The sequence below is a fragment of the Carettochelys insculpta genome, chromosome 1 (genome assembly GCF_033958435.1).
Source record: "Carettochelys insculpta isolate YL-2023 chromosome 1, ASM3395843v1, whole genome shotgun sequence".
Classification (NCBI taxonomy): Eukaryota; Metazoa; Chordata; order Testudines; family Carettochelyidae; genus Carettochelys; species Carettochelys insculpta.
In genome coordinates, this window is record NC_134137.1 from 102,580,556 (window position 1) to 102,607,830 (window position 27,275).

The following is a 27,275-nucleotide window of genomic DNA, read 5'->3' on the forward strand; positions in this document are numbered from 1 at the left end:
ATTTTCTAACAGAGCTGATCATTCAGGTTTCTGAGGTAGTGAGAGAGATGCCTAGGTAGCTCTTCTTTCTAGCTCTAGCTGCAATCACATACTACTAACTAGAGACCGATAACCGAGAAATAAAACTAAGAATTCGTGCTTTTTCTGTGTGTCCCATTTTCATTGTTAGCTATGGTCATGAGAAGTGTATTTTGTGCCATATGTGATTTTTAATGTATTCTCTGACATGAGAATTATGTTTGGGGGAAATGTTACCTATTGTCTGAAAGGGGGAAGTAAGCTCTCTAGAGCTTCCTTTGGGGCATCAGAATATGCCTCTTGACCAGGAAATCAGGGAAGTAAACAAGCAAAGACTCCAAAACAGTAATCAATAAAAAAGGACAGAATACCAAAAAGGTCAAAGCACTTTAGCCATAACTAGATTATGTGAATCATCATATTTAGCTGAAAAACATAATAAACAAAGTTAATCACTTGTCCTGATTATTCAGAAATATCCAAACACAGGTTAATATCGATCTTTTCTGCATATTCTCCACTTCTGCAAGCTTGCTGCGGCCTGAGTATACTTGTTACTTTCTGGATTACATTTTTAATTGATGTGTTCTTCCTGTTTAATCTTAAATGCCAAATTAATTCTTATTGATTTAGAATTCAGTGCTGTCACATGGACTGAAAAAGAATTCAAAGGTTCATAAACAAAGAGGAATAATTTGTGAAATTGGAGTAAGATACCAATTGGAATATCACATTAAGATAAAAAGCTAATGAAATCTACAGCTGCTACTAAATTGGAAACTTTTTCAAAGAACAGCGATGATATAGAAGTAATATAAAGGACCTACAGAAGCCAGTAAGTTACTAATGTGTTAAGATCTTGTTCAGGCAGAACTTCCCATGTATTTCAGCTAGAATTCAGAGATAAATTTGCATAAAGGGTCATCATTTACCAGGTTGTTGTTTGTTTGTTAATTATAGATTTCCATAAGGCTACTGGTTAGAAACATTTTATCCAAATGTTCTTATAAAGATATTTATTTTAATTCTCAAGTTTAGGTCAACATTGCTATGTTCCCTTATTCTTTTCCCCCTCTCCCATTTGTAGCTGCTAGACTTTTTAAACTCTGCGTGGATTTCCGAAATGGCCAGAGCATGTCAGTCCAGAGAACAGTCATAACTAATGTGAGTTAGCTCAGGTATTCCCATTACCTAGAAAGTGCAAGCTGAGGATTGGCTTACTAACCTCTGTTATTGCAAGTAAATGAAACTCTCATTCAGTCTATTTCCAGACAGCCATTTAAATCTGCCTAGAGGTGTGTTAACAAGAACGCTGCAGAATAATTGAGAAGAATTTCCCCAACAGTATATATATATATGGAAAGAAATTATTCTTGTAAGTAATCTGTAAACATCCTAATAACCGGGCTGGTGTAAAGGATTGTGCAGCTCTGATCCCCCTTCACCAAACTGAGGTCTGGTTTACACTAGGGATCAAAGTCGATCCCAGATATGCAATTCTAGCCATGCCATTTGCTTAGCTAGAATTGACTTATCAGGATCGCCTTTCTTCCCTGATATAGATCGGGCTTTTCCAGGCTCTTGTTGAGGTCCCTTACTCTACACATCAGTGTGGAGTACTAGGGTTAGTACTGAGTCTAGAGAGATAGATGGCTGAGTCTAGAGAGATCGATTGCTGAGTCTAGAGAGATCAAGTCTAGAGATGGCTGGTCTAGAGAGTCTAGAGAGATTGATTTTGCCACGTCTTCACATGCACAGCAAAATCAATTCTTGGAAGATCAATTGCAGCGTGCTGACCCCCTGGTAAGTATAGAAATACCCTGAGTCCAGGTGTGGCAGATGATGGGATTGCACCTGAATAGGCTGGTCTGTGAACATGGAGCCAAGATGGTCTGGCTCTGAAGTGAGCTCCCAGAAAAGGTCAAACTGATTGGAAGTCCAGCCGCCTTTAGGAGATACTGAAATACTTTTCTTCTTAGAGAAAATGTCCTCCTACTAACCAGGTTAATAGAGAAAGGGAGTGGGGAATTGGGCACATATTAGGCAGAGTTTTTCACGTGAGCAAATGGGCAATAATGAAATAGAATATAGAACCCTCTAGTACAGTAAGCTCTTTCTTATTTGGCACTCCTGGGACTGGGAATTTGCCAGATGTTTAAATGCACCGGATAGTAGAGAGGGTTATGTCCCCGGTCCCTGATATGACTCAGTGCCTGCCTACAGAGGGCTCTCATCCCACTTCTGCTGCAGGGTGGTGGTCTCGCTCAGCTCCTCCTTCTTCACCTCGTGGCAGGCGGCAGCTCCTCCCACTGCACCTGCACCTCCTTCTCCGAGGCAGCCTACAGTGGACCCTTGACATGCTGCTGCTGCTCCCATCATGCCTGCCCCAAATGGTGGGGCTTCCCCTTCATGAGATCAGCACTTTGCTCTCTAGCCACCTCTGGCTCCAGCACAGCTGCATGGTCGGGGGTGCTCATGGGGGTCTCTAGGGCCTTGCACCAGCCAGAGCAGCCTTCCCCACTCAGCTAACACAGTGCCTCCCCTCGGCAGGACTGCCTTGTCCTGGGCCATGGTCTCAGGGGTGCCCCTTCACCAGGGGCTGCCAGGCACATGCCACTCCCTGGACAGCGGCTGGATTCTGCTCCACATGTGACCAATGGGCAGGAGAGGAGCGGGGGCGGGGAGACAGCTGCGAAGAGCAGAGTCCCCTCGAGGGGGAGGCCTAGGCACCAGGATGGGAAGGCCATCCATGGGACGGGTGACTGGGCCAGATGGTTGGCAAAGGCCTAGGTCAGGGTGTTGAGATACCCAGCCACCCAGTCCCAGGCCTCCCACTCCATGGAGAGCCATTCCTGCAGCTAGTGGTTCTGCTTCTGCCATGCAGCCATGTGGGTTGCCGCCACATCATCTGCCCAGCTGCAGTGGCGGCTCCTCCCACTAAGGTGCCTGGTCCAGGAAGGCATCGTCCTCTCACCCTCCTCTGCTGCTGCGGGGCTCCTGGGCATGTCCACGGGGTTGGGGTGGCTGGCAGATGCCGTGGCTGTGAAGACATAAGGCGAGAGGGTGGTGCCCCATCAGCCATGAGCCCAGGTACTGTGGCCAGCAGCCTTGTCCCCACCACCATCCCACCCTGCTTGTGGTGAGGGGCTCTGGGGTGGCCTGTCTGCTGTGGAGGTCCATCAATGCTGGGCCGTTAGCATGGCTGACCCAGCCATCCCAGGCTTCTGACCCTCATGGCAGCCCATGGCTCCGTGCAAGCCACCCCCCACAGCCGTGATGATGGCCATCCCCAGGTCCCTGGCCCATGGCCATGTGCCCCGGCCTGTACCGGCTGTGTCAGGGATCGCTCTCCCCACCTGACCAGGGCACCCCATGCCCGGTCCTACCTGAGGGTTCCTCTAGTGGTTCAGGGGAGGCCCGGGTGGAGGTAGCCTGGCTGGGGCCCTCAGAGGGCTCAGCAATGCACAGCAGTCCCTCGCTCTCACTGTCACTGTCCCCAGTGCCAGCAGGTACTTTGGGGCCTGCAGCGGGGGGGGCATCAAGGGTCCTGGCTGGGGCTCCTTGCCCTGCCCCTCCGGTTTTGCCATGTCCAGGGTATCCTTGGGTAGTGCAGCCTCCCTGGGTCCCAGCAGCTGGTGGAGCTCCCTGAAATAGGGGCAGGTGGCCGGCACTGCCCCTGACTGCCTGGCAGATTCCCTTGCTCAGGCATAGCCCTGCTGCAGCTCCTTCACTTTGGAGCAGATCTAGTCAGAGGTCCAGAGGGGGTGGCCCCTTGCAGCAAAATTGCTGGCAAGGCAGGCAAAGGCATCCGCATTTTTCTTCTGCCCCTCTGTCCTAAGCAGGATGTCCTCATCCCCCCAGAAGGCCAGCAGGTCCCCCTCCTCTTTGGAGGCTGCCCAGAGCCCTGGGAGCCCTGCTGCCTGGACCCCTTGGCTCCACAGGGATCCTGGGAGTCTTGGCTGCTGGCCATCCATCTTTCTGGGGGTGCTAGGGAGTGTCGTTTGACCACCTCATGCTCCTGTGTCTGCCAACACACTCTCAGCTTCCTGCATGGGGTTTCTGTGTCCATGCAGCTTTAAGGTACTCACAGCTGACAGCCATAGAGCTCCAGCTGCTGGTGGGAGGGGCTGGCTCTGTGGAGGACTTTTCATTTCCAAATGGCAGCCAGAGAGCAGCTACAAACATTTAATTTCGAAATTAACATTGAAAAGAAGGCGTTATTCCCAACACAGGAGTGGAATAACGATTTCGAAATGAACGCCTTTTAATTTCAAAGTTAATTTCGAAATAAGCAATTGCTGTGTAGCCGCTCTCTTGCTCATTTCAAAATTGCCCATCATCTCAAACAAATTTTCGAAATGAGCTGCTAGTGTGACCACAGCCTTAGTGCTTGACACCCCCAAAGAAGCATTATAAGCATACTGAAAGATTTGGGTTATTTTTTAAGCCAGAGGAGACCACTCTGATCATCGAGTCACACCAGCTGCATAACATGGGCTGCAGAAATTCCTGTAATTAATTCCTCCTTCAAAGCTAGTAACTGTGGCTGTAGAAAAGCCTCAAATTTTTTCATTTTTTCTATATGTCCAGCGATGAACAATCCAGTGCGATCCATGGTAAGCTGGACCAATGGATAATTAGCCTTCTTGTTTTATAAATAACTTCTTTTTAGTCTACTTTTACCTAGATTCATCTTCCAGACACCAGATCTTGTTAAACTGTTATCTGCCAGATTTAACAGCCTTCTATTATCAAATTTATGTTGTTTGTATAATTACTTGTTGATAGAGCCACAAAAGGGCTGAGGCACCTAACTCTCATCATAGGCATTAAGACTAACATTTCTCCTCAGAATCCCTGGTTCATTTTATGCCTAAACTTGAAGGTGCCTAAATTCCAATCATGCCTAAGTTTCTGCTTGTAGACGTGGAAAGGCACCTAAAGCCTAACACTGCTGAGCCACTCAGCATCTACTATTAATTGCATTATTTGGGGCATCCTGTCTATATCCTACCAAGTGCTTAAGGTGTGACCCTGTACATTTAGGCGCCCCCACTCTTTTTCTTCTGAGGGCACCTATTCTTATAGATGGGACTCAAGAAGAAACCTTAATTCAGGTACCAGCCCTTACCCACTCTGGGCTCTATGGATCTGCAGGACTCTTTTCTAATGCAAAAGCCTTACCTAGCTATGATTTGAACATCTTTTTGTTAGCAACATACACATAATACATATGCCCTGGGAAATCTACTATGCCTCATTAGCAACATTTTTTTTTTCTGTTTTAGTGGTAAATGCCCTCAGTTTCACCCAAACCTGATCAACATGGAAGTGTGTTATGTTCCAAGCCTACACTAAGCCCTGGCAGGACGCTCAACAAGGCATTCTTCCACCATTCTTGCCTTCCGAGGCCGCTCTGATAGACAGTATCAGCACATACCTAAGCCACAGAAGATAATGAGCATAGAACACTCCCCTGGGATGTGGGCAGCTCAATTTCAAATCCTCAATCTCAATGACTTTGAGCAAGGACTAGAACTCATGTTTCCTCCCTTCCAGCCCTTGGCTATCTATAAAAGGATTGCATTTGCCCTGTCACTGGCAGATGATATTCAGTTGATTATTTGCCATGATCTGACATCTTTTTTCAGAATCCCTGTATCCCCAGTGAGCATGGCCTACATTCTATGTTACTAGATGTATGACCTTAAACCATAGTGAAATACATATTATTCACATGTCCCCAGTTTGCTAAATAATCCAGAGCACTCTATATCAGTGGCCTGCCCTCATCATTATTTACCACTCCTTCAAATATTTGTGTCATGTACAGACTTTGTCAGAAATGACTCATTTTGTTTTCTTCTAGGACACAAATGAAATGTGTCTCAATTCCTGTGGGACTTTATGCAAAACATTTCAGGGTTCAATTAGCCACCCTGCCTCCACTGATCACACGAGGAATTAGCTCTGTCGATTCCCTCCCCTCCCACCCCCTGGGTAGACCCTACCACTGGTGTCTCGCCCTTGTCATTTTTGTTCTGCTCTCTGTCCAGATCAACCGCAGGTCCTTTTATGCACCATCTGCCTTGAGGCACAGCCCTCCAGTGGAGCCCCAGTACTATTGTCCCTCCCTTTTCTCTGGGGAGCAGCAGCCCACCATCTTGTCTCTTGCCTCAGGTCCCACTTCAGTCCTCAATCTAGACTCATTCCAGAGGCAAACTGAAGTACCTCCTGGCTACCTTCGTTGCTGGTAAATTTGAGGAGAAAAGTGGAGGACAGGCGTGACATCTGCTCTGGGCCCCTTTTGAAGCAGCCTCTCACTGCCTCTCCTCCAACTCTGTCACTGCCTCCTTCCGCGGCATACTTCCCTAGCCCCTTTGGCTCCTGCCCTAAGCTCTCTCCTCCTCGTGCTTCAAGCCTGTCAGACTTAGCAAGGCCTTTCCCCGTGCTAGTGACTCAGCCCTCTCCCAGTGCTAGTGATGCAGCCCTCTAGGGAAACACCTTCCCCCTCAGGCACATTACAGCAAACTCCCTTCCTTGATCTGTGGCTTCTCACAACTGTGCCCTAATTTCTTCAGTTTCACTAGGGGTACCTATCACTTAGACTCCCTAGATTTGGTTTTAACCCTTGTAGCACCAGTGCAGGGCAGAGACCCCTTCATACCATGATTATTTATAAATACATTTTGAGAACTGTTAGCCACTTCGTAATCTACTTCAGTGTGTCATGTTAACTTTGGATCAGTCTAGTTTCTTAGTCAAAATTTTGTATGATACCATGTCTAATGCATTTCATAAATAAGAGTGTGTTACATTAATTGTATTATGTTGATCAGCAAACGTAAAGTTGACAAGATCTATTTTTTCTTTAGATTATTATTATTCTATTATTATCTTCCTATTATTTCTTTCTTTTCATAGTTATTGGCTTTAATAATATTACCCTCTATCAATTCTTTATTAATTGAGTGTCATGTGAACTGCTCCTTTATCCAGTCTGAGACTTATGTCAATGACAGGTCTATAAATTCCATTTTGTTTTAAAATATTGAAACCACATGGGTTTCGTTCAATCCCCTGAAATTTTGCTGGTGTTCTAAGATTTATGAAAAATCAACATTAATGATCTAGAGACCTTCACTACCAACTATTTTAAAATGCTTTGATACAAATTATCTGGGTACATTACTTACAAAAAGTATAATCCAAAGATGTTAAAACATCATATTCTGTTGCTTATTTCCACAGTTAAAAAGCTGAGTTCCTTTATGAATTTTACATGATGGCAAGGTATTGAAATTGTTGTCCAATTGCAGTGTTCATTAAGTGCATACAGTAAGAAAATCTCCACTAATTAATTGCTTTTTTTCCCTTTAAATTACAGGTTTATATAAAATTTCCAACAGAACAATATAAACATAAATTGAGGGATTTTTCAGTTTACTTGTAATCTTATTAGTGATGTAAGACTAGCTTTTAAGTTTTAAGAAGTAAAAAGATCTTAACATGGAATGAAGAACTTTTTTATTAGCACTCTGTGCTTTGCAGAGAACAACCAATGGTGGAGATAGATGTAAATTTATATTGAGGTGTTCATTTTTTTCCTTTTGTATAATTAAGAAAATAGTTTGAAAGGAAAACAAAAGAAAAAAGAAAAATTGTTCTTTCACTTTCTAACTATTTACTAACTGCCATAAATTCAAAGAAAAGTTTTGATAAGGTTGCAGGGAAGTGTTTTTTCAATGTCAAGTTTGTACTTAAAGCAGCTGCATAGGGATCCTTGAAATCTCATTAGTCTAATGCTAGGCTAGTGCTATGCTGAAAATGGAAAGACCAGAGAGCTCAAAACATTATTACTTTGGCTAGTATTTAGGTAGCTTGAAAAATATAAAGTCTTGGTGTAATCCTGTTTTAAGGTAGTTACAAAGGCACAGGTTATGAAGGAAAAAGCACATCTCAAGATACAATCTTGTCAGTCTCTCAAGTTAAGCAGTGTGGAGTTTTGACAATAGTTAGACATAGATTTTCCTTGTATAACTCACATCTGTTGGTGGAAGGATTTGTTGGTGATGAGTCAGCATGGATGTGTTCATGCCACTGAGTTAATTTTGTGGGAGGGCACTGGCTTAACAGAGGCATGACTGAAGTACTAAACTCTTGTTCTCATTTAAGAGTCACATTACTTTTTGCAATAGTAATTTGATTTAAAAAAATCTGAAGCACTATGAGCTGACCATCTTTGGCAAACAGTTGTGAATAATCAAACAATAGAGCAGGGATGGGGAACCTTTCTTGGTTTGGGGCCTCTCACCCACAGAAAAATCAGTTGGGCACCACACACAAGTGAGAAGCAAAAATCACCTCACTGACCCGGCTCCCAACAAGCTTGGGGTCTTGTACTTCAAGATATGCATATAAAGCTACACTCGTGCACTAATATATATGTGTATATATATATATATATATATATATATATATATATATGCACACAAACACTCTGTCTTGTTGTTTAGCTGCCAGCTTGCTGCTCCCTTTAACTTGACCAAGTGAGTTAGATGGGAGAGGGAAAGAGCCAGACTTCTGACAATCTGGATCAATGCTCCAATATTGACAAGAGACCGTGCAAGACACTCCACATTTATAGGTGTTTCCCTCTAATGCAAATCTCTGTGCTTTAGCTGTGTCAGTTAGTTCTTAATTAGATATTGCTTCCCCACTGCTGCCTCCTTCAGCTTCAAAGAAAGTGTTTTTTTATAACTCCAGATCTGCTTCACAAAAGGGTACTTGCTTCTGAATCCCCTGGGCTTTCCATATGTCTGGTCTCTTCACAGTGAGCCCACTTGACAGTGTATTGGTGTATTTATTTAGGTTTGACTCTTACTCTTCCCCTTTCCAACTATTGCAGCTGTTCATCCTGGAAGGTGCTTACCTTTCACATCTCATTCATAGAATCATAGAATCATCGAATACTAGGACTGGAAGGGACCTTGAGAGGCCCTCGAGTCCAGCCCCCTGCCCCAATGACAGGACCTAGTACTGTCTAAACCATCCCTGACAGACATCTATCTAACCTGTTCTTAAATATCTCCAGCGATGGAGATTCCACAACCTCCCTTGGCAATTTATTCCACTGTTTGACCACCCTGACAGTTAGGAACTTTTTCCAAATGTCCAACCTAAACCTCCCCTGCTGCAGTTGAAGTCCATTGCCTCTTGTTCTATCCTCAGAGCCCAAAATGAACAAGTTTTCTCCCTCCTCCTTACAACACTCTTTTAGATACCTGAAAACTGCTATCATGTCCCCCCTCAATCTTCTTTTCTGCAAACTAAACAAGCCCAGTTCTTTCAGCTTTCATTCACATCTCATTCCTCAAGAATAGAACCACTTTTAAGTTAAAGGGGAGAGATCTATTCTACTTCTAATACAAAGACTTTTTCTTTTACCATAACTATTCTCTACATCACAAGAAGCCTCTGTCAAAAGACATGACTGTTGGAAGGGATGTCCCGGCAAAGCTTCTGTCAGCAGATTGCGTCTACGCATTAAAGCAGATCAAAGGAACAATCTGCTCTGTTGACAGAGAGCAGCCAGACTGCCTGGCCCTCTCTTGACAGAATCGCTGGCAAACAGGATCTGCAAATAGGGCTGTGTGGTGAACCGGATGCCCTGTCTATTAACAAAAGGGCCCCAGAGCATCTCCATGGCTGTTTGTCAACAGAAAACTGTCTAAAAAGGCATGCCTGAAAGCAGAGGGGTATAACGCTGCCAGTGGATGTACCAAGTTTTGTGGCCAGACTGTTGACAGAGCAGATTTTGCATGTAAAGGCTCCACAAGTTTTTTCCAACAAAAGCCCAGTTTTGCCAGAAAAACCCTCTCATGTAGACATAGCAAGAACTATAACATTATAAATACACAGTTTATATATTAGAAAAAGACAATACAAAGTTTCTATATTATGAAAAATATGTGTCTGTATTATGAAAAAGACTTAATACAAAGTTATATGAAAAGACTCAATATAGGGATTTGACTGCAGGGTATTCTCCCGACAGTGAGGCAAGTCAGCACTCACACTCCTGCCCCATGGTTGGGGGACGGGAGATAGTGCTAAGGTTCAGAGACTTGCTGTGGGGCTGGAATATGGATAATGGCTTGTCCCACTGTGGGGAAATGCCCTGAGCCTTGCCTTGGGCTAGATCCAAATAAGCTGGGAGGGCAGATCTGCCCCACGGGCCGTATGCTTCCCACTACAGCTTTATAAATTGCTCAGACCCGATAGAAGTAAATTGGTGCTAATTGATGGACATTAGCAGTTGTTCTGGCCCTAGTACTGTTATGAGAGTTCCTGTATGTACTTTCATATACAGTAACAGATGACTCACAGCTTAATGTGGAATACACACTGATCAAAATCTTTTCTGAAGCGCAAACTAAAAGGTATGATAACATTTATATAGCACTTTGTATCTCCCAAACTCAGTATAGATGTGAATGAATACTACTAACTATTCACTGAACCACTAAAAGTATTAATATTTACTTTTGATTTTTGCGGTGAGTCCAACTGACTTTGTTGACTCCAGTGTGGTCAACCAGTAATTCAAGCTGAGAAGTCTGGGCACTCATCTTAGTTCCCATGATTTATTTCTAAAATATGCACCATTGGACACCTCTGCATTTGCACATAATGGTATTACAAATGCAAGCCCCAGCTAACTTGAAGTAGGGTTCCTGAATATGGGAAGTTTTAGTAAATAAAACAAGACTACCTGATCTTATCAGACCAGCAGACTGATTTTTAGTCTGCAGGTTTGGGTGCTAGAGCTGTGTGTGAACTTTTGAGTTCTCATGCAAACTAAATTTCTGAGCCTTTTGAAGCATCTTATCTCTGTTGATAATTGGCATACTTCATTTTGTTCTTGCAGCAGTTGCAGGGCAAATCATTGCCTAAACATGAGACTTGGGGTCTACTACAAACAGGCAGCGGTGGAAGTATGGATGAAGAAGTCAGTGGAGACTGTGATGATGAGGATGGCTGTGGAGGATCAGGAAATTGGGAAGTAAAGAGAGGTCTGCAGATCACTGACTGTAAGTCCCATGATTCTAGCTCCACTTATTTAAACATTTAAAAAGTGAATTAGTGTAGTAGACTTTAAGGAATATTATTTTTTTTCTTTGAAGGTGATAGCGGTAAGCAAAGTAGCTAAGTTTCATAAAGTAGGACATGTACTAAATAAGACTGAAAATTAGCTGAATAGAGGAATTGTATCTTCATGTTATAGGTATTACAGTGAATTTTATCTTAATCTGTATCTTCTTGATTTGACTGGTGTCTGATGGCAAAAATGTGGGCTGTGTCTACACTGGCATTCCTCTTTCAAAAGAGGCATGCAAATGAGGGAAATTAAAATTGCAATTGAAGTGAAGATTTATGTTTCTGATGCCTCATTTGCATATTCTTCTTTCAAAAGAGCTTCTTTTGAAAGAATAAAAGCCATGTAGAGCCACGTTTAAAAAATAAATAGGAAGAAGGGTTCTTTCGAAGACAGGGTTTACTTTCGAAAGAGCCACGTCTACACTACTTTTCTTCTTTCAAAAGAAGAATATGCAAATGAGGCACCAGATATGTAAATCTGCACCCTGTTTGCATTTTTAATTTCCCTCATTGCATGCCTCTTTTGAAAGAGGAATGCAAGTGTAGACACAGGATTGGTGTGCTGCAAAGTATGATATCTGTAAAATTACGTTTTAATTCAAGTAAATAGTGGTAGACTATCTTGGCCATGATGAATTCCTAGCTTAACATAATAGATAAAATGTTCAGAGAACATAGAGAAATCTTGCATAGAGAAATTTTTCAAATCTTCCCTAGAAACATTGGAGAAAACAATGTATAAACATGTTTTGATGAGTGAATTTGGCCGTTGATCCAGTACTGTTGTATTGCTTTGGCTGTAGCCCCAGTGACCCTTCATACATTAACAGGTAAGTTAACGGCATTCTTCTATTCAACAGTGTGTATGTGGTAGTTTTGTGATAATGCTAAATCATCCAAAACATTCAATACTAATTGAAAAGAAGATTATAAATGGTTACAATAAAACCCCAAGGATCTGTTGGCTGCCTGATGTTACACTTCATATGCATTTCCAATCTGATAATTGACTTTTGAAATAAGATTTATCTAGGTATTTTAGGGAAGTTTGGTATGCAAAGTCCATTGAATTTCATTGGGATTTGGTCACTGAACTCCTGTTGGCTTCTTTGAACATTACAGAATTTAAAAGCAGTTCAAAATCAAATATTTACAACTAAAGTTGGTTTGAATTCATTTTATGTACCATGTATTCCATGAATACTCTTCTTGGGATGAGTTGACTCTGAAGACGACACTTCCAAGATGTCACTTTTGTTCAAAGTATTACATTGTCAAGGGACAACAGTAAGAACCATACACTTTTTATTTTCTTTGCTATATTTTTTTCTTCTTTCTTATGTACCAGTTAGCCATTTTTTTCCACAGAATCTGTATCTTCATCTAATTAGATGCTGTTCTGACATATTAGATTTATCAGAGGTGAAGATCTTCATATCCCGGTGGAGAAAAACATCACTTTTGGAAAAGCAATTAAAACACATGCTTTGGTCAAACTGAACTGTAAGCTTCTAAAATAGGATTTCAACATGATCTTACCTTCAATATGTATGCTTCAGTGCCTTCCTAAATAGGCATAGAATTAAACATAGGTTACTTGCGGTCTTTGTTTGAATCCTCACATGTGCCTTTTTCATGTAAATATGTATGGAGAGCTTCTGGGATGTGACGGGGTTATTCTGTTTCCCTAGCAGTACACAGGAAACAAATTAAAAAAAAAAAAAGAAACAGGCAATGTTTCTTGTTAATCTGCAGTAACTAGCAGTAAAACACAAAGGGCTCTATATTCAGCCATAATGTAAGTAGATACCATTTAACTGGCTTTGACTGAGGGCACTGGTTTATGCCAGGAATATATTTGATTCAAATGCTTCACACAAAGAAAATTCTTTCTTCCTACCTGCGGTTTTCATTTATAAATTCAAGAGTTACGTTTATTGTGGTGGTCATAATTAGCACTCTGGAAAATGCATGACATGAACTTTGAACACATTGAAATTTAGCCTGGGGTTGACTACAGTCAGTGTTCATCAATCAGGGATGATCTCCTAGATCTGAGTTTTGTTGTGTTTTTAAACATTTTTTTAATCCACAAACCTTTTGTAACTACTGTTTTTGCTATATTTGTGTTTGATCTGCGTTTATGTCATGTAAGACAACTTGCGTGCTATTCTCTGACACAGCCATTTCTCCCATTTTGGGTTCAGTGATCCTGGGAGTACTGTGTAAACTTTTATAAGAAAAAAATCCACACTTGATCTTTGGGTACACATGAGTGAAAAGTTACAAGGGTGAAAGAACAGTTGAGTTTAACCACCACTTTCTGAACATCTGAGCTTCTGAACCCATGTAAGTTTATCATGCCATTTAAATTCATTAATCTCTTTGGAAGCATTTGGATCTTTCTGGAGACATTGGCCGTGTCTACACTAGCCCCAAACTTCAAAATCGCCATGCAAATGGCCATTTCGAAGTTCACTAATGAAGTGCTGAAATACATATTCAGCGCCTCATTAGCATGCGGGCGGCCACGGCACTTCGAAATTGACACAGCTCGCCACCGCATGGCTTGTCCCAACGGTGCTCCTTTTCGAAAGGACCCCACCTACTTCAAAGTCCCCTTTTTCCCATCTGCTCACAGGAATAAGGGGACTTCGAAGTAGGTGGGGTCCTTTTGAAAAGGAGCCCCGTCTGGACGAGCCACGTGGCGGCGAGCCTCGTCAATTTCAAAGTGCCATGGCTGCCCGCATGCTAATGAGGTGCTGAATATGTATTTCAGAGCTTCATTAGTAAACTTCGAAATGGCCATTTACATGGCCATTTCGAAGTTTGGGGCTAGTGTAGACATAGCCATTATGTCATTGCTTTTAATAACTAATATCTTCTTTGGTATTTTACACTTTCACATTGCATTTTATATACTACAAAACTTTTATTCATCAAGGTGACATGAATGGCTTTCCAAAGTAGGTTACAGTTCTCAAGTATTATAAAATTAGACATGAAGAGTCAGTCATTGATCAGAGTTGGGAATTGGTGACATAGATTTTAGCAACTCCTAGTTGAATCCCTCTCCCTCACTCTACTTCTCTCAAAATATATCATTGGGCTGCCTACTAGCTACCAAGAATGTCATTGCTGTTAAGTTTTAGTTTTTGATAAAACAGGCAGGAGACCACCAGAGACAGCATGCAGACATGATGTGGAGCTAGGAAAATATGAAGATGGGTCATTTTCTGTTTCTATGAGGTTTAATTTTTGGTCTTTCTATATATCAATAAATTGGTGAAACTAACTTGCAAAGCAGATTTAAAAGAGCTGAATGACAGCATTTGATCTGAGGCACCAAATAGTTGAAATATTGTGGCATGCAGTAGGCTCTTGTGTTGTAGTTTAAACATGTAGGCCTTGTCTACACTGGCACAAAACTTCGAAATGGCCATGCAAATGGCCGCTTTGAAGATTACTAATGAGGCTCTGAAATGCATATTCAGCACCTCATTAGCATGCTGCCGACTGCGGTTCTTTAAAATTGTTAAGTTTTGCTCCCCCATGGCTCGTCCAGTCAGAGGTCCTTTTTGAAAGGACCCTGCCAACTTTGAGACCCCCTTATTCCTATCAGCTGAATGAATTGAGCCACAAAGCAGTGAAACATGGCAATTTTGAAGAGCAGTGGCCTGCAGCATGCTAATGAGACACTGAATATGCATTTCAGCACCTCATTAGCAATCTTCAAAATGCCCATTTGCATTTGCATGGCCATTTCGAAGTTTTGTGCCAGTGTAGACGTAGCCATACTCTGCTTACAGAATAAGAGACCTCAATTTGTCCCAGCAATTTGCAAATTATTCTCTTATTGCAAACAACTCATCTAATGACAGCATAATACTCAGTATATTTTGTGAATTAGTAACAAGTGAATTGATATTATGGTAAATTAATTTGATGGTGGTTGGTTGGTGGGCGGTTGGAGACTCTCTTTTGAGGGGGACAGAGGCATCCATCTGTCGCCCTGACATTTCGGCTCGGGAGGTATGCTGCCTGCCTGGGGCCCGTATCCGAGATGTTACAGAGGCATTGTCGAGGATTGTCCGACCCTCAGACTACTATCCCATGCTTCTCATCCATGTGGGCACTAGTGATACTGTGAGGTGTAATGCTGAGCAGGTCAAGAGTGACGACAGGGCTCTGGGGGCACGGGTGAAAGGGTTTGGGGCGCAGGTGGTATTCTCTTCAATCCTTCCTGTTGTGGGTAGGGGCCCGGGCAGAGACAGGTGCATCCTAGAGGTGAATGCCTGGCTGCGTGGATGGTGTCGCCGGGAAGGCTTTGGTTTCTTCAACCACGGGATGCTATTTCAGGAAGGATTGCTAGGCAGAGATGGCGTTCACTTTTCGAGGAGGGGAAAGACTATATTCGGACACAGACTTGCTAACCTGGTGAGGAGGGCTTTAAACTAGGTTTGCTGGGGACAGGGGAGCAAAGCCCGCAGGTAAGTGGAGAACATGGAAATCTGGGAGATGGGTCGGAAGTAGGAGGGAGCATGGGCAACAATGTCAGAGTAAAAAGAGGGCCAGGAAAAAACTGGGGGGCAAGTTCAAATCAATATCTGAGATGCCTATATACCAGTGCAAGAAGTATGGGTAATAAGCAGGAAGAACCAGAAGTGCTAATAAATAAATACAACTATGATATCATTGGCATCACAGAAACTTGGTGGGATAATACACATGATTGGAATGTTGGTATTGAAGGGTACAGCCTGGTTAGGAAAGATAGACAGGGAAAAACGGGGGGAGGTGTTGCCTTATATATAAAAAATGTACACACTTGGACTGAGGTGGAGATGGACATAGGAGATGGACGTGTTGAGAGTCTGTGGGTTAGTTTAAGAGGGGTAAAAAACAAGGGTGATGTCCTGTTAGGAGTCTACTACAGGCCACCTAACCACGTGGAAGAAGTGGATGATGCTTTTCTTAAGCAACTAACAAAATCATCCAGAGCCCAGGATTTGGTGGTGATGGGGGACTTTAACTATCCAGATATATGCTGGGACACTAATACAGCGGGGCACAGACTATCCAATAAGTTCTTAGACTGCATTGGAGACAATTTTTTATTCCAAAAAGTTGAAAAAGCCACCAGGGGAGAAACTGTTCTGGATTTGATTTTGACAAATAAGGAGGACTTGGTCGAGAATTTGAATGTGGGAGGCTGCTTGGGTGAAAGTGATCATGAAATCATAGAATTCACAATTCTAAGGACTGGTAGGAGAGAAAATAGCAAACTAGAGATGATGGATTTCAGGAAGGCAGATTTTGGTAAACTCAGAGAGCTGGTAGGTAAGATCCCATGGGAGGAAAAGCTGAGGGAAAAAACAACTGAGGACAGTTGGCAGTTTTTCAAAGAGACATTATTAAGGGCCCAAAAACAAGCTATTCCCCTATGTAGGAAAGATAGTAAATATGGGCAAAGACCGCCTTGGCTTAACAAGGAGACCCTGCATGATCTTAAACTAAAAAAGGAATCCTATAAAAATGGAAACTGGGACAAATTACAAAGAATGAACACAGGCAAATAACACAGGAATGCAGGAGTAAAATTAGAAGAGCTAAGGCACAAAATGAGCTCCAACTAGCTACAGGCATAAAGGGTAACAAGAAGGCCTTTTACAAATATATAAGAAACAAGAGGAAGACCAAAGACAGGGTAGGGCCATTGCTCAGTGAGGAGGGAGAAACAGTAATGAGGAACTTGGAAATGGCAGAGATGCTTAATGACTTCTTTGTTTCGGTCTTCACAGAGAAGTCTGAAGGAATGCCTGACATAGTGAATGCTGGTGGAAAAGGGGTAGAGTTAGTTTTTGAAATAAAAAAAGAACAAGTTAAAAACCATTTGGAAAAATTAGATGTCTGCAACTCACCAGGGCCTGATGAAATTCATCCTAGAATCCTCAAGGAGCTGATAGAAGAGGTAGCTGAGCCGTTAGCTCTCATTTTTGGAAAGTCATTGGAGACAGGAGAGATTCCAGAAGACTGGAAGAGGGCAAATATAGTGCCCATCTACAAAAAGGGGAACAAGAACAACCCAGGAAATTACAGGCCAGTCAGCTGAACTTCTGTGCCAGGAAAGATAATGGAGCAGGTAGTTAAGGAAGTCATCTGCAAGCACTTGGAAGGTAATAAAGTGATAGGGAACAGCCAGCATGGTTTTGTAAAAAACAAATCACGTCAAACCAGCCTGATAGCTTTTTTTGACACGATAACGAGACTCGTAGATAAGGGAGAAGCAGTGGATGTGGTATACCTAGACTTTAGTAAAGCATTTGATACGGTCTCGCATAATATTCTTATCGACAAACTAGGCAAGTCCAACTTAAATCGCGCTGCAATAAGGTGGGTGCATAACTGGCTGGCTAATCACACCCAGAGAGTAGTTGTTAATGGTGCTCAATCCAGCTGGAAAAGCATAACAAGTGGGGTTCCACAGGGGTCTGTTTTGGGACCAGTTCTGTTCAATATCTTCATTAATGATTTGGATATTGGCATAGAAAGTACGCTTATTAAGTTTGCAGATGATACCAAGCTGGGAGGGGTTGCAACTACCTTGGAGGATAGGGTCATAATTCAGAATGATCTGGATAAATTAGAGAAATGGTCTGAAGTAAACAGGATGAAGTTTAATAAAGATAAATGTAAGGTGCTGCACTTAGGAAGGAATAATCTGTTTCACACATACAGAATGGGAAAAGACTGTCTAGGAAGGAGTACAGCAGAAAGGGACCTAGGGGTTCTAGTAGATCACAAGTTAAATATGAGTCAATAGTGTGATGCTGTTGCAAAAAAAGCAAACATGATTCTGGGATGCATTAGCAGGTGTGTTGTGAACAAGACACGAGAAATCATTCTACTGCTCTACTCTGCGCTGGTTAGACCTCAGCTGGAATATTGTGTCCAGTTCTGGGCACCCCAATTCAAGAAAGATGTGGAGAAATTAGAGAAGGTCCAGAGAAGAGCAACTAGAATGATAAAAGGTCTGGAGAACATGACTTATGAAGAAAGGCTGAAAGAATTGGGCTTGTTTAGCTTGGAAAAAAGAAGATTGAGGGGGGACATGATAGCGGTTTTCAGATATCTTAAAGGGTGTCATAAGGAGGAGGGAGAAAACTTGTTCTTCTTGGCCTCTGAGGAGAGAACAAGAGGCAATGGACTTAAACTGCAGCAAGGGAAGTTTAGGTTGGACATTAGGAAAAAGTTCCTAACTGTCAGGGTGGTCAAGTACTGGAATAAGTTGCCAAGGGAGGTTGTGGAATCTCCCTTGCCAGAGATATTTAAGAACAGATTAGATAGATGTCTATCAGGGATGGTGTAGATAGTGGTCGGTCCTGCCGTCGGGGCAGGGGACTGGACTCGATGGCCTCTCGAGGCCCCTTCCGGTTCTAGTGTTCTATGATTCTATGACTAAGCTTTAGCACACATATCTGGATAAAAATTGATTAGTGATGGGATTTAGCAATGGTCACTTCTCAGTTGGAGTTGTTCATACATATGAAGAGAGTATGAGTGTGTGTTCATTTAGCAGTACTAATGTACTATGCAGTTTGTCATTCCACAACGATTTTAATTATCATTATCATTTTTTTTGTTTTGTATTTAGTAATTGAGTCTCCCTTCATAGATTGCTATGTAAGAAAAGAGAGCTTATTTCTTATTTATATTACAGTAGTGCCAGATACCCTAATTGAAAACAAGCGATATTATGCAAGCTGTTGATAAACACTTAAGAAATAGTTCTTGCCCTTAAAAGCCTACAATATAAATGGGCAAGGGAAAAAAAAGGATGACATAACAGAACAGGGAATATCCTCATTTATGAATCACTTTTGGCTGGGGCACTGAGATGGGGAGAGTATGCATTTTTCTCCTGCTTGCTCCTTTCTGGGGGCAAGTCAATGCTATCTGTATTTGTCTATGCACACCTCTGTGTATTTCTTCAAAGATAAATAACTGCATGTTAACTTACATCCCCAGAAATTGAACATGACTTTATTTTCCACTTGATGTTACAGATGCAAAAAAAAAAAAAAAAGTTCTCATTAAATGTTAGAGACTGACAAGTGTATGGTGAGGGACTTCAGTGTGTCTGTGAAGAGATTAAAGGCAAAAATATATTGGGTTCAGAAATGAAGACATCTAACTTTAGATCAGTGCTCACGGTGTATATATAGAGATGGATGTGATGTTTTTGACAAACCCTTATCTGCATCAAATAATTAATCCATGAATCAAACTGTACCTTTGGGCCCTACAGATGTTCTAGCTTCTTTGCATTCTCATATGAATCTTAAAATATAAGTGTGCTTATTTCAAGGATATTACCCTTATAAATTAATAAAATAATGAATGACATAAAGTCCTGACATGTCATTTGCTGGTTCCAGTCTACAGTAACTCTAGAGCTCCCACGGGACTGTTTCAAGCTTCCCAATAAATTTCCTCCTCAAACAATTTGAGACTTGAACAGATAATAAATGATAATACTTATCACCTCTATGTTTATTGCAGTCTGCTTTCAAATTGCTGTACAAACATGAACTGATCTTTATATCACCCCTTTAAGCTAGACAATAACTTCTGTCAAAATTCTTCTGTTATAAGTTTCTCAGTGGAATCACTAATTTTCTGAAAAGCTAAATTTATTTCTTGTGTTGTCTTATTTTAGAGTACAGGCTTCATCATAGACAAAATAATTAATAAATCATATGTTTCATGGGCGAAAGAGAGCAAATCTGTTTGCATCCTCTTTCTAAACTTCATTTTTGCTTGTATCAGTCCATTCTATTTAGCATCTCATTCATTTTTCAGGCATTTTTCAAGCATCACAGAAGTAAACTGCTTAACTTCAGGAAAGGGAGACTTACAATCATATTTGTAGGTCACTGTTTTTCTGGTAAGTTTCATGGACAGGAGGGAGAAAGCCATTAAAAAAGACTGGGTGTTCTGTGCTCCCAGATCAAAAAGGAGCCTTGTTCCAAAGAAGGCCCCAACTAAAAGTGGCTTCTCGATTTATCGTGCACTCTCTTCTTCCAAAACTTCCTTTTTTTTAACTCCTGCCACTTCCTTAGTCCACAGCAAGATTTGTGACTTCTAAATTGCTTCTGTTCATCCTGCACCTTCTGTGCCAAACAACCCTATTCCCCATCTTTATACTGCTTCTTAACACCTAGTTCCTAGTTCCTTTTGTGAAAAATTCATTTGGTCCTTGTACACAGAAAACTGTGAAAGCAACATTGTACCTCTTTCAGTTGTGCAGGCTGCAATGGGGAATGTTTCTTGTTTCATCTTCACTGTCACTCCTGTCCACTCTAAATTAAATCAGTATAGTTTTCAACTAGTGTAAAATTAAAACAGCTGAGAATGGGGAGAAAATGGCATGAAAGAATGGTAATACTACTCCTTTAGTGGCAGCGAGAGAGATTTGAAAGCATCTTTCTTTTCAGTGTGGCCTCTTATCTAAGGTTTCCCAGCCAATATTGCCATTTCTTGGGAGTGCCAAGATTGACCAATAGTGGCTCACCTCAAAATTATCTAAATTTAAATTTCTTTCCTTGGTGGATTTTCACAGTGATCCTTCAAAGTCATATCATTTTTAAAGGTAGGCATTGACTAAAACAAGGTGACTGACTGCATACAAGAGGGAGAAAGACATTACTTGGGGTAGTATGAGAAGCAGCACAAAGGTGGACATGAACAAAAAGCCATTTATTATCTAGTTTATTGTCTTGGAACCTGCAAGGTAAGAAATAGATGAGTGACAACATTAAAGTTAGTTCACTGAGTGAGTGGGAATAGGAAGGAGGACAGGGTTTGCTCATTGAAGAAAGTCTGCAGTGTAGCTCTAATTAAACCACACTGTATGTAAGACTTGGGAATGACTGTCTAGCAGATGGGGAAAAACAAACAAACAAAAACAAAAAATAAAAAAAAAACTTCTTGATTCTCTTGTTAGAAACCCAGCTGAGATGCACCTGTGAATATGCAAATACAAGAGTTTAAAAAACTTAGAACCAACTGCAGTAGCAGCTGAGATGAATTTACACATTCCAAAAATGGTTTACAATATTTTCTTGCTAAATCTTGTGTGGATTTGCTGCCAGTTGAAGTCATTACAACTATATTTGTGATACCTATTTATTTAGCAACACAATTGTTGATCCCAATGGTATCTTTTTCTTCAATTATAGTAGAACAAGACAATGGTCCAGAAAGTACACTTTATTATGGTACTCTAAAAGCCTCAGTCAGAATTTAGGTCACAGTAAGGTATGTTATTCTCTGTCCCTAATGTTACCCAAAAATTAGACTTTGGGGCACATCTGCAATAACCAGTCTATCACCTCCTTAATGTGCTCTTTCTGGGTATAAACAGCAAGGAGTCCTGAAGCACTTAAACACAGCTACCTCTCTGGTCATCATCCCTGGAGTACAGGTATCCAGCAGTATTCCCTCTAATATTTTATGTCCATATGTGTGTAATGACTTTCATGATGTGCACCAATATCGAAGTTGTATATCAAAACACAAAGGTCATTCTATGCATGGATTGTATGTGGCAGGGTTGCCACTGAGGGACTGGGGGTTTGGGGGAGGGCTCATGGCTAGGGCAGAGGGTTAGGATGTGGAATGAGCACTCTGGATGGGCCTTAAGGCTCTGTAGTGGGGCTGTGGATGAGGCTGTCCCTGGCAGCAGGTGCCTGTTCCCCAGCAGTGGCTGCTCCAGATTGGTCGCTGTGGCCTGGGGGGAGGTGCTTCTCCCTCAGCCCCAGCACAGAGCTGCCATGATCAGAAGGCAATGGTGCCACTTCCCCGGCCCCAGCACAGAGCAGCTGCTGCTGTGGGAGAGGTGCTTCTTTCCTAGCTTCTGAAGCTTTGTGTTGGGGCTGGCCAGCAGAGGTGTTGCTCTGTGATGCTGCAGTGAGATCTTGTGTGAGGCTTCTTAGGCAGCTGTGCCTCTGAGAGGGAATTTAGGTCTCTAGGTGAACTACAGAAATATATGAAGGAGACGAATACAATCTTCCAAATGGATTGACACAGACAGCTCTCTTTCCAAAATAAAGTATCTTTTATTGATGTAACTAATGGTTCCCACAGCAGTATCATCTAGAAAGAAAAATCAGTAACTAATCCCGTATTACAAGTTAGAAGCTCTAAACTACCATAGCTTAGAGTTTGAATGATGCCAAGTGATAAGCTCTATTACAGGTGATCAGCCTGTAATGGATCACTAACAGCCTCACCTTACATTTTAAGCTTTACATAAGAAAAACTACACTTTGTAATGAATCATTCATACAGTCATGCATACTAATAACACATTATATTTAAAAAAATAAAAAGCATATTTTTGTTATGGTGGTCGGTGTTGATTCTGCTCTGTTGTTACAAATGGTCCTACTGCTCACTGCTCAAATGGTGGTTCTCAACAGTGTTCTCCTCAGGATTCTAAAATTATTAGTTTATCTCTTTTCAGTACTACTCAGTCCTCTCAGAAACTCTTGTATCTTCTTTGCAAGCCCTTGCATCTCTCTCCTTATTCCTTTCCAGCAGCGGTTTTCACCAGCACCTGACTGTCTCTCAACTGCCTGATTTATAAGACTGTTCTTGCTGTCAGATCTTTGCCTGGGCCTGTTGGCTGCTCTCATGACCTCTTTGGATATTCTCACTTATAATGTTTCTACTTAAGAGTCATGATTATCTCATCTGATCCCAGTACTCACACTGTGAGCTATTTGCTTTTTGGACATACCTCATTTATACAGTTTTATTACTGAGCATGCTTATGAACTCCAGAGCTGAGTCTACACTACAAAGTTCTGTCTACAGAAGTCACTGTTGACAGAGTTCTACCCACAGAACCTCTGTCTACAGAACATGTCCACAAGTAACGGGCTCCCCTGTCGATGCCCTCTGTTGACAGAAAGTGGTCAGACTGCTCAGCCTTCTGTCGACAGAACAGCCAAATGGAAGCTCTGCAAACAGGGCTGCCAGGTGAAACAGAAGTGCTCTCAGTCGAGAACCCCCGAAGTGTCAACACTATTTTCGTGTCTACAGAATCTGTCTACAGAGGCACTATGCCTCAAACTTTCAAGACAGAACTCCACCAGGAAAAAGGCTGTGTTCTGTTGACAGATTCTAGACAGAACATATTTGAAGTGTGGATGCTCCTTAGTTTTGTTGACAGAAGGCCTCTTCTGTAGATAAAACTTTAGAGTAGACACAGCTTCGCTTCTGTTTTACAATGGAGTGACTCCTGCTCATTCGAAAGAGAGATTAGGCACACAAAATGAAGGCTAGAGAATTTCTCTAGTACCACTAAAATTCTATTATCCAGTTAAAAAGGCAGACAACTCAGAGGGTTTTTTAAACCAAATGGGACCAATTGATATCTCTCTCATTCCCATTGTTTGGGTTCTCCAGACATCCTATTAGGCAATTGCTGTTCCACTGGTTTGCCATCACCAGCTATTGTCAAAAATAGTTGGTTTCCATGAAACTGTAGAAATGTAAAGGCAGAGGGAATGATGAGAGCTAAACTCACACAGAGACATCTATTCAGAATTAATAAGAACATAATAACAGCCATATAGAGTCAGATCAAAGGTCCAGCTAGCCCAGCATCCTGTCTTCCAGCTGTGGCCAATGCCAGATGTTCCCTTAGGAGGCAATAGAAAAGGTGATCATCAAAATGATCCCTTTCCTGTCATCCATTTTCAGACTTTGACAAACAGGCTAGGGACACCATTCCTTACCAATCCTAATAGCCTTTGATGGACCTAACCTCCATGAATTTATCTAGTCATTTTTGGAATCCTGTTACAGTCCTGATCTGCACAACATCCCCTGGTAAGGAGTTCCACAGGACTACCATGTGCTGTGGGAATAAAAACTTCCTTCTGTTAGTTTTAAACCCGCTACCTATTCGTTTAATTTGGTGACTCCTAGTTCTTATTATTGGTTCTAATATTGCAACCCAGAGAGGGATAATTGGCACTTCATATGCAATGAAGCTCATTCTGTTTAGAACCTTACATTTGGCCTCACTGTGCAAGAATGTTTCTGTGACTGGCCTTCTGGTGCACTATCTAAATTTAAGTTGAGCCTGTAAACAGTGTGTCACTTGCTGAATCATCAAAGCCATTATGTTTTACATATAGCCTACGTCTACACTAGCCTCTTCCTTTCCTTGCACAAACATAAAGAATTACAGCTACAGGCAAATGCATTGCAAAAGCACAGACACTGCAATATATAAAATGGCTTTTAATTTAGCCTGCATAGACTAATCTATTGTAGTTGGAAACAAGCATTTTGCCACAGACTGTGATGGAAAATCTGCTTACTGGTGCCAAAGACTACAGAACATATTCTACTTTCTATACCATGTTTGGTTACAAACTGAAAGTCCAACAATTTGATGGTCTGTTGCTCTTGGAAGATGGGAACATGATAGGGTAATGTTAAAAATACATCAAAGCAAACCCTTTAAGTCTTATATATCTGCAACTGTTCCCCTGAAAGAATGGGTAGATATAAAATGTAGTTCAGTAACTGGATAAAAAAAGAAATACGCAACATTTTAGATCTGCTTATAGTGCATTCTGTTTTATTCTCAGACCCACTATGTAGCACAACTGTAATCTTCTGTCTATTCCTTTTTAAATTGATTGTATACCTGACAGTCTTTAAACTTATGCATGCTAAAAGGTAGTTCGCTGCTATGCCTTGTACATTTCCAGGCTTCACAGTATTCTTTAAATAACTAAATGGTGTAATCTCTTGGGGGTTCCAGTGCAGTCTGTGCAGGAATTTAAATTGGATTAATTTTACATTCACCTCTTTCACTACCAGTAATTATGATTCCACAGCCTTGACTAATCTGTTTCAGTAAGCCATTTGAGGATATAATTTTTACTTTTTTTTTCAGAAAGAAGAGTTGTAGTTGTTAGAAGTCAAACTTCTGAATTAGACAAACGTCTATTGAATCTGTGTACTTTAGAAAATAATCAAGAGTGGAGCTATAGGCATGGGGTAGAGCAACATTATGTGTAGATACCTGTAATACACACTGCATAATCTATCCTCTGAAAATAATTCTGGGAACGGTTCCCATGAAAGATTGAATCTATCCTGGAGAGTTAAGAAGTAACCTATATGTTTTAATATGAGGTATTTGCCACTTTCCTAAAAGATTCTCACTTTTTTCCAATCTATAGAAAAGAAAATAAGGAAAACCCAAACAATTACAGACCAGTCAGTCTAACTTCATTACCTAGAAAGATAATGGAGCAACTAATTAAGCAAGCACCTAGAAGACAAAGGTGATAAGTAAGAGTTGGATTTGGTTTGTCAAGAACAGTTCTTGTCAAACAGCCTAATAGCTTTCTTTGACAGGTCAACAAGCCTTGTGGGTAGGGAAAAACATTAGGTGTGTTATCTCCTGATTTTAGAGAGGCTTATGAAACTGCATTACATGACCACCTCATAAACAAACTAAGGAACTAGAACATGGAAAGGGCTACTGTAATGTGAGTGCAGAACTGGTTGGATAACAGTTCCCAGAGAGTTCTTACCAGTGGTTCGTAGTCAAGCTGGAAGGGGATATCAAGTGGGCTCCCACAGGAGTAAATTTTAGGTCCAGTTGTGTTCAATATCTTCATCAGTGATTTATATCAGTGGTTTTCAACCAGTGTGCTGCATCAGGACCCGGCAGGAGCCCATTCAGACTGGGAGGCAGCTGAAATGCTGTTTCCCATCCCAGGTGGGCTGGCAGGGAGCCCTTCCTACCTTCCTGCTGTGGCAGTGGGGGCTGAGGTGCAGTTTAAAGGCCATGTCCTGGCTCCAGCAGGCTGTCTGGAAGAGGAGCCTGCTCTCTGGACCTACCTCCACACTCAATAAGAAATCAAACATTTCAGTGGTTACTCGATTACTCAACATCCCATTTGGTCCTTGTTTAGCTTGTTGTACGTATTACTGTGTTGCAAACCTCTCTAGTAAGACCATAACCATGGTAAATTTAAGTAAATGCAACTTTCAGCTAAAAAAAAGTGGGCATGTTGTGCAATTGTTTGTCTCATTGAAGTGTGCCATGTTACTGAAAAGTTAGGGACCCCCTGATTTAGATAATAACATGGGGACTACATTTAATCAGGTTGTGAACAATACTAAGCTGTGAGGGTTTGTGAATCCTTTGGAGAATAGGATTTTAACTGGAAAATGATCTTGACAAACTGGAGAAATGGTCTGATATAAATAGGATGACATATAATAAGGACAAATATAAAGCACTCCACTTAAGAAGGCACAATTAGTTGCACACAAACAAAATGGGAAATGAGTACCTAGAAAGGAGAATTGCAAAAAGGGATCTAGGGGAAAAGGGTCATGGTGAATCGGAAGCTAAATATGAATGGACTGTCTGACACTGTTGCAAAAAATGAAACATCATTATGAGATGTATTAGCAGGAGTGTTGTAAGCAAGACACGAGAAATAATTCATCTGCTCTATTCTGCAAACATTACATCTCAGCTAGAGTATTGTGTTCAGTTCTGGGCACTACATTTGAGGAAAGAGGTGGCCAAATTAGAGAAAATCCAAAGAAGAGCAACAAAAATGATTAAAGGTCTAAAAATGGTGACTTATGAAAGGAAGGTTGAAAAAATGGGATATATTTAATCTGGAGAAGACTGAGAGGGGACATACCAGTTCTTTGATTGCTTGCTCATGTCCATTCCAACAGGGGTGAATGTGCTGTGTGCATGATCATCAGAAAGTTTTCCCTAGTGATGTCTATTGGGTCAGCTGTGGAGCCCACTGCAGTGGTGACAGTATGGTGATATATATATTCCACTGCTGATCCATTGCCTAATCCATTCTCTCTTACCACAAGCAATGATTGTTAGAGCTATCAGCTCTTGCTTCTCACATGTGCCTAGCCTTAGTTAGCCTTGTTACCCATTTCTACTTTCATAAGTTAGCTAGTGTGTTCATTACACCTTTAGATTCAGAGTGGGTCTCCCCTGCATGTTTCCTTCTCTGGAC

General features: G+C 41.5%; 1 protein-coding gene across 1 annotated transcript in view; it reads left to right on the forward strand.

Moving 5' to 3' along the window:
- Window positions 1–27,275, forward strand: part of GPC5 (glypican 5) — a 1,026,336-nt gene that overhangs the window by 503,268 nt on the left and 495,793 nt on the right. Inside the window, exon 7 of the mRNA XM_074983055.1 lies at window positions 10,949–11,111. Within this exon, the coding sequence (XP_074839156.1) occupies window positions 10,949–11,111 (163 nt within the window). The remainder of the gene's footprint in view (window positions 1–10,948; window positions 11,112–27,275) is intronic.